The sequence below is a fragment of the Eschrichtius robustus genome, chromosome X (genome assembly GCF_028021215.1).
Source record: "Eschrichtius robustus isolate mEscRob2 chromosome X, mEscRob2.pri, whole genome shotgun sequence".
Classification (NCBI taxonomy): domain Eukaryota; kingdom Metazoa; phylum Chordata; class Mammalia; order Artiodactyla; family Eschrichtiidae; genus Eschrichtius; species Eschrichtius robustus.
The window spans coordinates 11528450-11541970 of NC_090845.1; the positions used below are offsets into that span (position 1 = coordinate 11528450).

Consider the following 13521-nt stretch of genomic DNA (forward strand, 5'->3'; position numbering starts at 1 on the left):
TTTTTCATTTGGTTTTCTGTCTGCTGTTTTGATTGTGTAATTTCCATTATTCTGTCTTCCAGATCACTTATTGTTTCTTCTGCATTATTCATTCTGGTATTCATTGCCTTTAGCTCACCTTTAGTCTTGGCAAATGAATTTTCTATTTTTTCTTAGCTCCTTCTTATAGTTTCTAGTTCCTTTATATAGTTATCCACATTTCTGTTGACAGCCTTTCTTAATTCCTTCAGTACTTTTCTTTTCTTTTTTTTTTTTTTTTTTTTTAACTCAGTGTCTGTTAGACTGAAGAGGTCTGTTTCATTGTTTGTTCTTTCAGGGGAATTCTCTTGGTCTTTTATCTGGGAGTGGTCCCTCTGCTTCTGCATGTTACTTATATTTCTCTTACTCTGAATTTAGGAGAAACAGTTATCATCTACTGTGGTCTTGGAGCGCTATTTATATGCAGAAGCGTCCCTGCGTAGCTTGTGTGAGTTTAGTATTTTTTTTTGCGTGAGGGCCGTTTTTGGTTTGGATGCCTACCGTCTCTTTCCGCAGTGTGTGCTGGTTGTTATCCCTGTGATAGGGGTGTGCAGGTGTGCGGCCCATGCATCCTCCCAGGAGGGCAGGGGAAGTGGTTGGTGCCCGGTTGTGGGCTCCTCGGCAGTGGCAGCGGTTGCACCTGACCCCAGAGCTTGTGTAAGCGGTGCCCTGCCACCTGAGAGTGCGCATGGAGAGAGAAACTCCTATGGTGGTCCCGCTCCTCTCCTTGCACGTCCCCAACAACGGCGCCTTGCCTATCTGGCCGTCCCAGGCTTCTTCCCGTACTCCCTCAGTTGTGGCACACCACACCCTAGCGCCCTCAGGCTGTCTCCCCGGTTCTGACCTCTGAAGCCTGAGCCTCAGCACCTAGCCCCCACCCGCCCCAGCAGGGTGAGGGGTGCCGGGTGGCGGCACCAACCGTCTGTGCACGTCTCTGTCTGTTTTGCCCTCCGCAACCCGGTTGCTGCACTCTCCTCCAAGTCTTCGAAGCTCCCCCTCTTTCCCAGCTGATCTCCCCACCAGTGAGGGGACTTGCCAGGGTGCGGAAACCTTTCCTTTTTCGCAGCTCCTTCCTGTGGGCGCAGGTCCTGTCCCGATTCCTTTCTCTCTCTTTCTCTTTTTTTTTTTTTTTCTTTATTATTTTATCCTACCCACTCACCTGGCGTTTTCCTCACCCTTTTGGAAGTCTGAGGTCCTCTGCCAGTGTTGAGTCGATGTTTTGTGAGAATCGTTCCACGTGTAGATGTATTTTTGATGTATTAGTGGGAGAAGGTGAGCTCCATGTCCTCCTCCTCCACCATCTGGATCCGATCCCCCAGGAAGTCTTTATATTTGTATATTAACCTATTGTCTGCCTTGTGAGCTTCATCCTCAAGTCTGAGTGTATAGTATTTTGAACAGGTAAACGAAAGGGCTTAGTATGTTTTACCAGATCTTTGTAACCAACTTCATTAACTTTGTTAAATCATTGATATTTAAATAGAATTCAAATGATTATCTGCCAAGCCAGGTGAATTCTTCTGTCACTGGATTGATTTTCCTACTGGGTAACAAGTTGAATTTGTAAACGAATCTCCTAAGAATGCTTTGAGAAACAGATACATTGGCAAGTGGCTAGGATGACTTCCTAGAATCCTGTAAGGAAAGAGCTGGCCCAGTTGCTCTGTCTGAAACTTAAGTGCTCAGCAAGGAGTTATCCCCACCCTCCCTTCTCTTGCTGCTGCTGCTGTTGTTAAGGACTCATGGGAGACTCGTTTGCGCCTCATGTAGATGCAGGGAACGTGCCGAGGCAGTTTGAGATGGACGGCCTCCATCCTGCTGGCAACATGCCTCATGTGGAAGGTGCTGCAGCCCCTGTGCCTGCCAGACCTGTCTCCTATCAGTACCCAAGTAAGTTTTTCTTTAACTAACGGGATATGTTAATAATAATATTTAATATTATTTTTCTTTCTGTCTCTTTGCTTCCTTCATGCCTTAAAAAATTAGGAAAGTTAACCCTTTATATTTCAGTCTTCAGAAAAGCTGATGATATTGGAGGAAAAGTGATCATCAGACTTCACTTGTGTGGCCCACTTTGTCTCTCCCCTTCCCTTCTCCAGACTCCCCCCTTCCCTTCTCCAGACTCCCCCCTTCCCTTCCCAGCATGTGGAGGGGGAGATGGGAGCTTTGGTTCGGGGCTTGGCCAATAGCCAGGTCCTTTTCTCCTTGGAGCAAAGTGCTGAAGCCTTATACTGGCAATTCCTCAAGTAAAACCACCTACTAGTCGTTTGCAAACGTTGGGAGAACATCATCCCCCAAACCTATGTAAAGCCTCTTGTAAGCAGTTTGTTTGAAGTTACAGTACTCAGGAATATGTGAGTTGCTGACAGAAGCAAGAGATTTTTGAGAGGGTTGATTTTGCTGATTCCAGCGTAAACCATTCTGGAAAGCACTCTTTCAGGGCAACTTGATCAAGAGCTTTTTCTGTGCTGGGCACTTTCATGGGGGCTGGGAATTCAGCAGTGAACCAGCCCAAGTCTCTGCTTCACGGAGCTTCTAGTGGAAGGGTGGGACGGTCAGCAAGCCATCACCAAGGACCTCCAGTCAGATGGGTACTGAGTAGGGATGGTGGCCACCCGAGAGCGAACCTGATGGGCAGCCGTCTGGCAGAGATGGGAATAAAAATAATAGAATAAGGGAAACCAACTGAGTAGATAGGCGTTCTGCCTCTGAGATGGAATGGAGATGATAATAATGGCTTTTAAAATGATTATTAAGTAGTGTGGCTACATTTTGATCATTAAGAAATTCTCTGCTGTTCATTTCACCTCTGCATCTGGGCCCAAAGAGAAATGAAAAGGCTGAAACTTGGTATCTTTGAGGTGCCCAGTGGAAAAGCTTCCTTTTTTTTTTCCACTCTTATGTCCAAAGAGGTTTTTGTCCAAGAGGTTTTTGTCTGCCACTCTGCAGCCACAAAGTATACCCCACGGCCAAGAAGGAGCCCTTTTTTCTTCCTTCTTTAACTTTTTGAATTGACACCAAACAGCATTCCTATCTGAGATCACGAGAAAGCGACACCATTTGGGAGCGGCCCTTCTCCCCCAGCAAGGAGGCAGAAGGGTGCGTTTCTGCCTGTGGAAATGACCAGCTGCCGCCTCTGGCGTTCAAGTTCATGGCCAGGGTCAAGGGACAGAGAAGACTGTTACCTCTCTCCTATTAGGAAAGCTAGCTCAGTTCTGTTGGTGATGTAGAACAGGGCATGGCAAAGAGGTTCAAAGTCCTCTGGTGAGTCTCCGAGTTTGTCTGTTTCTCAGCATTGTTTAGGGGGGAAGAAATGAGGTTGCAGGCCGGAGCTGGAGGAGAAGGGTCAGCGTAGTCATCAGCGGGATTGGCATGTAATGAAACCTGTGAGGCGCAGGGACTTGTGCTCCGGGCTCTAGGGAGTCGACAGATAATTAAAGCATGGGCCTCGCCTGGAAGGAATAGAAGTAGTAAAAAGATACACAGGGTTTTGGACGAGGCGGGCACAGAATACCGTGTGAATATGGCGCTGGAGAGGCTCCCTGTCCCTGTGGGGACACGTAGGTGCGCTTGGGCTGGGGCTCGCGGGGTAGGTAGGGTTTTGTGGGAGAGGTGGCGGGGGAGGGAGCGCGTCGGGTCGGGGAGCCCGCGGACGCGAGGGTGGGAGCAGGCAAGAGCAGCTGGAGTCGGGGGTCGGTGAGTGTGCTGGTGCAGGTTTAGGGTGTTTCAGGTGCAGGCGTGGTGGTGATGGGGGGGAGGTCAGTGCAGAAAGAAAAAGGCAGGGTGTCGGGGCCCAGGCTGCCGTGGGTGTGGACCCTGCCGGAGCAGAGACGGCACACAGCAAATCCTGGCCTCCAGGGAGTGACTGGTGCTAACGAAGCGGGGTGGCTTGAAGGCCGAGCGACTGGTGTCAGGGAGAGCGTAGGCTCCGGTATTGGAGCTGTGCAGGAGATGGTGGTCAGGACCCTCGCTGCAGCAGCGGGAGCAGGAGGCAGAAGCCGTGAGCCCTGGTGGCCGTGTGGACAGAGCGTAGGAAGAGCACAGTGAAAGGGACGGGAATGCAGATGGCAGGGCAGTGCCCCGCCGACAGCATGGATGTGAGGCCTGGGCGAGAGGTCAGGACGAGAGAAAACGTGTGGGCATGATCAGGACGGAGGTGGGAACCAAAACCCCAGGGAGGGGTCAGCCCGGAGGAAGTGGGGTGACGGCAAGGTGGCCCGAGCGGGGAAGCGGGGAGGGTGGTGGTTTTGTCGTGCTCCGGGCCCAAGAGACTCGAGTGCCTCTGTGGGAGTGAGTGGCGGGTGGGGAGCGACAAAAGTGCTGTGGAAATAAACGGGGACGAATGTCTGCATCAGAATCCTAAGGATGGGGCGGGCTTGGAAACCAATGCAGAGGCAGAAATGCAGGGCTCGCCTTGGCAAGGATGGAGGAGGGAGGAGATGGGGGCGGAGGGGAGGACAGTGGATGTCGTGGTGCTGAGGATGACCTGGGCTCATCTCAGTGAGGTGAGAGGTGGGCGGGGCTTGCTGCCGGGAGTGGGTCTGGAGCCTCGAAGGCCGTGAGGGGGGGGAGCAGTTGCTCAAAGCAGGTGCACAGAGGCGGCCGAGAATCACGCGGTCTCCCTGGGGCTTGGCAAGGCCCCTGCCAAAGCCGATCCCGCGTTTGTTTGAAAAATCTGCTGCTGGAAGCTGTTGATTCTTTATTTTCTGTCCCGTTAGGTGTAGATCAGAAACCACTTGGGGAACAGGAGGAAGGAGAAACAATACGGGAACAACAAGCAAAGGAACGAAGTCAGGGAGAAGAGCAGAGGCAGAGCGGGTGGCAAGAAGCTCTGGAAAGGGAACGGCAAGAAGTAGAAAAGCTGGACCAGGAAAGGGTGAGGATGCCCAGTGAGTTCTCTGTCCTAGCTGCTTCGTGGCCCCCCTGCAGCAAGCGCCCTGCTCTCGGGAGGGTGAGTCCTTCGTGTGTCCTGAAGTCCTAGGAGTGGCAGAGAAGTGAACAAGCCACTGGTGGCCTCCGACCCTCTTCTTTGCTGGAGAGCACTGAGGACGGCTGCAGGGCATGCAGGCCTCGTGCCTTTCCTGGTCCAGGGTAGCATGGCCAGCCCCATTCACGTGCATCCTCATCTGGTCCTGAAAACAGGCTCGTAAACGAGGAGGACCTTGTTTTGCTGTTGATCTTCTCGTTGTAAATGAGGTTGAAAGGAGAGACTCCCAGGGTTGGCTAGCTGGGACTCAGGGAACCCCGGGGAGGTGGCTTCCGGGGCGCCCCTGCCCTCCGCCTTTGGTGCTCTTCTGACCCTGATTCTGGTCCCAGATGGATGACTCGGGCCACTTCGCCTGCCTGCTGAGGCTTATGTGAATTAATCTTCAGTGTGGAGGGTCCTTGGCCTCCTGGTTAATCTGGGCTACAGCACGGGACAGTTGAGGCAGATTAATCCCTTCCTTCATTGAGATGACAAGTTTTTGTCCCCCTTTGATAGTAGCAATGACTTCAAGTAAAAAAAGAAACAGTTCTCTGGCATGCAGGTTGTACTTAAAGGGTCAGGATTATATTACTGTGCATTTTTCAACCCTTAGAAGTTTTAAAAGATGTCATTGTATATTTCTTATTTTGGTCCTCACCTATTTCAGAGGCTAATTGAAGAATCATTGCAGATGGAAATGGAAAAAGAATTCGAAATGAGCATTCAGGAAACGAAAGACAAATCTAAATCTGTCTGTAGTGAAAATCTTTTAGAGAAGTACATGAAGATCCTCCAACAGGGTCAAGACCAGGACACCACAGATAAGGTGCCTATGCTGTGGACGGGTGTCTGTGGGTGCGGGTGCCGAGGGCTTCTGTGGTTTACTTGAAACCTGGGGGATAAGGATCTGCCTTCTCCACTGGGGACAAAGGTAAAAGCATAGAAAGTCCAGAGTTCACATTGGAGCCTCAGTACACTCCTGGCAAAATGTCATCCCTTTGGCTTGGGTAAAAGATTGAAGAGATTTTGATTTGTCAAAGTTTGTGAAAGTTGGGATGTCTCTTATTATTTTAAGAACAAGAAATAAATGTAATGAAAGCCCTATGAACGAATACTGAATGCATTAGTCCTAAGATAGTAGTATTTTATGTAAGTCTGAAGTACTATGGGTGTTGAGAATGCCTTCCAGGTAGTTTATTCTGATGTGCTTGCTAACTGTCATGTTTAAAAGTCACTGCTTTTTTAGACTCTTAAATTACGTATATATTTCAAAAATAGTTCTTAGAGAAATCATAAAGTGTTTAATAAAATGAATCCACATCTAATTTGCAAAATTCTTCTCCCCGCTCCTTTGTGTCAGAGTTCAAAAAAGGTGGTCATAGAGGGCTCACACGTGGACACACTGCCATCTAGTGACAAAGATGAAAGGTATGGCGTCCCCTACGTTGTGTTCTTGTGCAAACCATTATCCTATTGCTGCTTTTGTCAGCCAGGGAAAGGTTCAGATATTTGAGTCTGCCTTTAAGAAACTGAATCAGTCAAAATGACTGACTTCAAAAAAAAAAAAAAATCTGTTGCATTTTGTAACCTGTGAAATCGCTACTGATGCAGATCATAAGCAAGGGCAGAAACCCCACAGGGAAGGAGAGCATGACAGAGATCCCTGAATAAACTTAACAAGAATTTAACAAATTTTTAAATTTTTTGTCTTTCCCTAATTTAGTTTGACAGGCTTTTCTCACGAGGAACCAGATGACACTTGGTAACCGTGTTTTTGCTGCGCAGCTTCTTACTCAGATATCGTAACTAAAGGCCTATGATTCCTCTGTGATAAGACAAAATTCTCAATAAAAAATCATGTGTGATCCAGTGTGATTTTTTTTTCATAATTCTATTTGGTACTGTAGTGTATAAATGAAAAATAAGCTAAGTTAAGTGACATCTCTGGGGGGGTGGGGGTGGGATGAATTGGGAGATTGGGATTGACATATATACACTAATATGTATAAAATAGATAACTAATAGGACCCTGCTGTATAAAAAATAAAATACATTCAAAAAAAAAAAAAAACAGGGACACCTCTTCAGCATGTCTCATTCTTAGGCCCTTCATTACACTGAAATGAGCTGCTATGTTTTTTTTTCCATTTTTGTCTTAGGTTATGTCTACTTGAAAACTTACCTTATTGGTCAAGTTCTAGGCCTGCATTTTGGAAGTTTCAGCTGTGTTCCTTCCTCTGGAAGACATCCCAGGACTTTCAGTGGGTCACCCATCGGATGTCCCTCTCCAGAATGATCTTTAGAAACTACACATCGCCCAAATCTAGGAAACTGCACTCAAATGCAACACCAGCATAACTTCCACAAAGGGAAGAGGGGACTCATTTGCTCGCTTTCCCCTTCATCTTTGTACGCGTGCAGCTCTCAGCCCAGCGTCTTGCTTGCACGTGGGAGCGTCTCGGAAAAGTTCTTTAATGACACTGCCAGTATAGTCACCAAAAAGTGCACACAGAACTCCTCTGAGGGTGCCTGGCCTTAGGGGTTTTCCAGGACGTGAGACTTTCAGTGCTAACCGGTGGTCACCCAGCATCTAGCACAGGCAGGGTTGGTCTGGTCTGTCGGCCCAGTAAAACCCTAGAGGATTCCTTTCTCTTTACGTATACAGACTGGGCTCAGTTGTTGTTGCCGGCGAAACTTGTTTGGCCCTTAAGTTCCATAACAAAGCGTGAAGGAGATTTGGGGGTGTTTATTATTCCTTAGGCTTCTAAGGAATTTTTCATTTAAGTATACCTTTGAAAATAGTGTGAAGAAATAAGTTGTCCAGGCATCGTTCAGTATTACACTTAGCCCGTCGTACACTGAGCCTCATTGCCACCAAGAACTTGGCATCTTCCCTTTCAACAGCACCTCAGATAACTTTTTTTTTTTCCTTCCAGCTTTGAGATATAATGGACGTATAACATTGTGTGAGTTTAAGGTATGGAACATGTTGATTCGATATACTTATATTGCAAACTGATAAACACCATAGCATTAACACCTGCATCATGCCACATAATTACCACTTGGTGACAACATTTAAGATCTACTCTCAGCAACTTTCAAGCATATGATACAGTATGAACTATAATCACCCTGCTGTACATTAGATCCCCTGAACTTACTCATCTTCCAACTGCAAGTTTTTGCTCTTAGACCAACATCTCCTCTTCCCCACCCCCAGCCCTTGGTAACCACCATTTTTGTCTGTTTCTACGAGTTCAGCTCTTTTAGATTCCACGTATGAGATCATACAGAACTTGTCTTTGTCTACCTTGTGTCACTTAACATAATGCCCTCAAGGTCCAGCCATGTTGGTGCAAATGGCAGAATTTCCTTTTGTCTCATGGCTGAATAATATTCCATTGTGGGTATGTATACCACATTTTCTTTATTCATTCATCCTTTGATGGATGCTCAGGTCGTTTCCTATCTTGGCTGTTGTGAATAATGCTGCAATGAACATAGCAATGCAGATATCTCTTCAAGATCGTGTTTTCATTTCCTTTACCCGGAAGTGGAGTTGCTAGATCATATGGTAGTTCCATTTTAAATTTTTTGAGGTAACTCCGTAGTGTTTTCATAGTGGCTGTACCAATTTACATTCCCACCAGCGGTGCACAAGGATCCCCTTTTTTCCACATCCTCAACACTTGTTATCGCTTATCTTTTTGATGATAGCTATTTAAACACGTATAAGGTGACATCTCATTGTGGTTTGGATTTGCATTGCCCTGATGATTAGTTAGGTTGAGCACCTTTTCGTGTACCTGTTAGCCACTCGTACGTTGTCTCTGGAGAAATTGTCCATTTAGTTCCTCTGCCCATTTTTTAGTTGAATGGCTTGTTTGTTTGTTTTTTGCTATTGAGTTGTATGAGTTCTTTATATATTTGGGATATTATCCCTTTATCAGAAACATGGTTTGCAAATATTTTCTCCCATTCTGTAAATTACCTTTTCATTTGGCTGATTATTTGCTGTGCAGAAGCTTTTTAATTAATGTAGTCTCACTTGTTTGATTAGATACAAAAAGCAAAAATAAAGAAAATCATCATCAAGACCAATGTTTACCCCCTATGTTTTCCTCTAGGGATTTTATGGTTTCAGGTCTTATGTTCAAGTCTTTAATCCGTTTGGAGTTGACTTTTGTGTATGGTGTAAGATAGGGGTCAGGTTTCATTCTTTTGCACTCACCTATACAATTTTCCCAACACCACTTATTGATGAGGCTATTTTTTCCCTCTTATATAGTCTTGGCTCCTTTGTTAGAAATCAGTTGACCATATATACATGGGTTTATTTCTGGGCTCTGTATTCTGTTCCATTGATCTATATGTCTGTTTTTATGCCAATAGCATACTGTTTTGATGACTATAGCTTTGTTGTATAGCTTGAGGTCAGGAAGAATGATGCTTCCAACTGTGTTTTTTCTTAAAATTGCTTTACCTATATGGGGTTTTATTTTATTTTGTGGTGTAATTTACAATTACTAAGTATAGCATTGTTTTTTCTATTTCTGTGGAAAATGCCTTTCGAATTTTCATAGGGGTTGCATTAAATCTGTAGATTGCTCTGGGGAGAATGGACACTTTAACAATATTCTTCCAATCCATGAGCATGGAATATCTTTCCATTTATTTATATTGTCTTCGGTTTCTTTCATCAGTGTCTTATAGTTTGCAGTGTACAGATCTTTGATCTCCTTGGTTAAGTTTATTTCTAAGTGTTTTAGTCTTTTTTTTAAATTTATTTATTATACAGCAGGTTCTTATTAGTTATCTATTTTATACATATTAGTGTATATGTGTCAATCCCAATCTCCTAATTCATCCCACCACCACCAACCCCCCCCTCCCCCCCACTTTCCCCCCTTGGGTCCATACGTTTGTTCTCTACATCTTTGTCTCTATTTCTGCCTTGCAAACCGGTTCATCTGTACCATTTTTCTAGTTTCCACAGACATGTGTTAATATACGATATTTGTTTTTCTCTTTCCGACTTACTTCACTCTGTATGACAGTCTTTAGATCCATCTACGTCTCAACTAATGACTCAATTTTGTTCCTTTTTATGGCTGAGTAATATTCCATTGTATGTATGTACCACATCCTCTTAATCCATTCATCTTTCGATGGGCATTTAGGTTAGTTCCATGACCTGGCTATTGTAAATAGTGCTGCAGTGAACATTGGGGTGCATGTGTCTTTTTGAATTATGGTTTTCTCTGGGTATATGCCCAGTAGTGGGATTGCTGGGTCATATGGTAATTCTATTTTTAGTTTTTTCAGGAACCTCCATACTGTTCTCCATAGTGGCTGTATCAATTTACATTCCCACCAACAGTGCAAGAGGGTTCCCTTTTCTCCACACCCTCTCCAGCATTTGTTGTTTGTAGATTTTCTGATGATGCCCATTCTGACCGGTGTGAGGTGATACCTCATTGTAGTTTTGATTTGCATTTCTCTAATAATTAGTGATGTTGGGCATCTTTTCATGTGCCTCTTGGCCATCTGTATGTCTTCTTTGGAGAAATGTCTATTTAGGTCTTCTGCCCATTTTTGGATTGGGTTGTTTAATATTGAGCTGCATGAGCTTGTTTTACTCTTTTTGATGTAATTGTAAATGGTATGTTCACTTAATTTCTCTTTCTGATAGTTCATTGTTAATATTCATTGCCTAATTGCTCTGGCTAGGTCTTCAAGTACTATGTTGAATAAAGTGGCGAAGAGTACACATCCTTATCTTGTTCCTGATCTCAGAGGAACAGCTTTCAGCTTCTCACTGTTGAGAATGATGGTACCTGTGGGCTTGTCTGTCATATGTAGCTTTTATTATGTTGTGGCACATTCCCTCTATACTCAGTTTGTCGAGAGTTTTTTTTATCATGAAAGGATGTGGAATTGTGTCATCTAATGTGACAGTCGTGTTATTTTTATCCTTCATTTTGTTAAGGTAGTGTTTTGCATTGATTGACCTGCCCATTTTGAACCATCCTTGCATCCCTAGACTAAATCTCATTTGATCATGGTGTGTGATCTTTTTAAAGTCCTCTTGAATTCTGTTTGCTAATGTTTTGTTGAGGATTTTTGCATCTATGTTCATCAAACGTATTGACCTGTAATTTTCTTACAGTGTCTTTGTCTGATTTGTGTCTTGGGTTAATGCTAGACTTATAAAATGAGTTTGGAAGTGTTCCCTCCTCTTCCATTTTTTAGAGGAATTTGAGAAGAATTGGAGTTAACTCTTTAAATGTTTAGTAGAATTCACCAGTGAATCCGTCTGATCTTTTTTTTGTTGGGAGATTTCTGATTACTGATTCAGTCTCCTTACTAGTAATTGGTATCTCCAAATTTTCTATTTCTTCATGATTCAGTCTTGGAGGGTTGTATGTTTCTAGGAATTTATCCATTTCTGCTAGGTTGTCCAGTCTGTTGGCATTTAATTGTTCACTGCCATCTCTTATGATCCTGTGTATTTGTGTGGTGTCAGTTGTAATGTCTCCTCTTTCATTTATAATTCTGAGTCCTCTCTTTTTTTTGGCTTGTCGGTTTTGTTTTTAAAAACCAGTTCTTAGTTTCATTGGTCTTTTCTATTGTCTTTTTAGTTTCTATTTCATTTATTTGCACTCTGATCTTTATTTTCTTCCTTTTGCTAACTTTGGGCTTAGTTCTTTTTCTAGTTCCTTGAGGTGTAAAGTTAGGTTGGGTATTTGACATCTTTCTCGTTTCTTAATGTAGACGTTTATTGCTCTGAACTCTGCCCTACTAGAATTGCTTTTGCTGCATCCCATAAGTTTTGGTGTATTGTGTTTCCATTTTCATTTGTCTCAAGAAGCTTTTTGATTTCTCTTGCTTTATTTTTCAATCCATATGTTGTTCAGGAGCATGTTGTTTAATTTTCATGTATTTTTGAATTTTCCAGTTTTCTTCTCATAATCCATTTTTCGTGTCATACCATCGTAGTTGGAAAAGATGCTTGCTATATGATTTCAGTCCTCTTAAATTGGTTAAGACTTGTGTTGTGGCCTAACATATGATCTGTTCTAGAGACTATTTCACGTATGCTTGAGAAGAATGTGTATTTTGCTCCTGTTGGATGGAATGTTCTCTAAATGTCTATTAAGTCCATTTGGTCCAACATGTTATTTCATCCAGTGTTTCCTTACTGACTTTCTGTCTGGATTATGTATCCATTGTTGAAAGTGGGGTATTGAAGCCCCCTATTGTTATTGTGTTGCGATCCAATTCTCCCTTCAGGTCTGTGTGTGTGTGTGTGTATATATATGTGTGTGTGTGTGTGTGTGTGTGTGTGTGTGTGTGTGTGTATATGTATGTATGTAGTTAATATATATATAATACATGTTTTTTGGCTGCACCATGCGGCTTATGGGATCTTAGGACCCCAACCAGGTATGGAACCTGGGCCTTCAGCAGTGGAAGCACCACGTCCTAACCATTGGACCACCAGGGAACTCCCTAATCTGTTGATATTTGCTTTATATATTTAGGTGCGCTTACGTTGGGTACATAAATATTTACAAATGTTATATTCTTTTGGTGAACTGACCTCTATATCATTACATGATGACCTTCTTTGTCTGTTGTTACAGTCTTTGGCTTAAAGTCTACTTTGTCCAATAAAAGTATAGCTACCTCTGCTTTCCTTTGGCTTCTATTTGCATGGAATATTTTTTTCCCTCCCTTCACTTTTTTATTTTTTTTTTTAATATTTATTTATTTGGCTGCGCCGGGTCTTAGTTGTGGCACACGGGATCTTCATTGCTGTGTGCGGGATCTTTGTTGTGGCATGCAGGATCTTTAGTTGCAGCATATCGGATCTAGTTCCCTGACCAGGGATCGAACCCAGGCCCCCTGCATTGAGAGCATGGAGTCTTAACCACTGGACCACCAGGGAAGTCCCTACCTCCCTTCACTTTTAAAAAAAAATTTTTAAGTATTACTGCATTTTTTTTTTTTTTGGTCTCATTTATGGATGTTCCTTTGTTGTGGCGGCAGCGAGGGGAGGAAAGGGAAACTTTCTTCATGCATGCACAAAGGGTGTGATATTGACTGAAGATGATGGCGAAAATTTCTCAATGTGCTTGCACTGGCTGAGGCTGGCCTACGGTGAAACTTGGAAACGAATTCCAGTCCCCGGAACCAGCCAAGCATGGGCCAGGACGCATGTTGGGGAGGGAGGAATCTGCCCCCTCCCTGGCAGTCAGACCCTGCCAAGGGACATTGGAAAAAAATATTTCCAGGGCGCCAGTCCACAGTCTGCGGCCCTGAGTGGAGAAACGTGCACCGTGAGGATCGGGTCCGGCCACGAGCATCCGCCCTGCCATCCCAATGCGTCCTGCTCACTCAACTGCTGGTTGTCTCTTCCCTTTACTTTCAATCTGGTTTGTCCTTAAAGCTAAAGTGAGTCTCTTTTGGGCAGCATATTTGTGGGTCATGGTTTTTTTTTTTTATCCATTCAGCCAGTGTCTTTTTTTTTT

The 13521-nt window shown here is 44.1% G+C and overlaps 1 protein-coding gene across 7 annotated transcripts in view; it reads left to right on the forward strand.

Moving 5' to 3' along the window:
• Nucleotides 1-13521, forward strand: part of OFD1 (OFD1 centriole and centriolar satellite protein) — an 82108-nt gene that overhangs the window by 54857 nt on the left and 13730 nt on the right. For 6 of the 7 annotated variants that reach the window (XR_011072214.1, XR_011072215.1, XR_011072218.1 and 3 more), the window contains 4 exons: nt 1789-1908; nt 4737-4894; nt 5652-5810; nt 6345-6412. Coding sequence is in view for 1 of the 7 variants with exons in the window: in XM_068532578.1 (XP_068388679.1) it covers nt 1789-1908; nt 4737-4894; nt 5652-5810; nt 6345-6412; nt 6708-6750 (548 nt within the window). In the remaining 6 variants the exon portion in view is untranslated. Of the gene's footprint in view, nt 1-1788; nt 1909-4736; nt 4895-5651; nt 5811-6344; nt 6413-6707; nt 6847-13521 lie in introns of those variants that run through there. The other variant, XM_068532578.1, reaches the window with a different exon arrangement.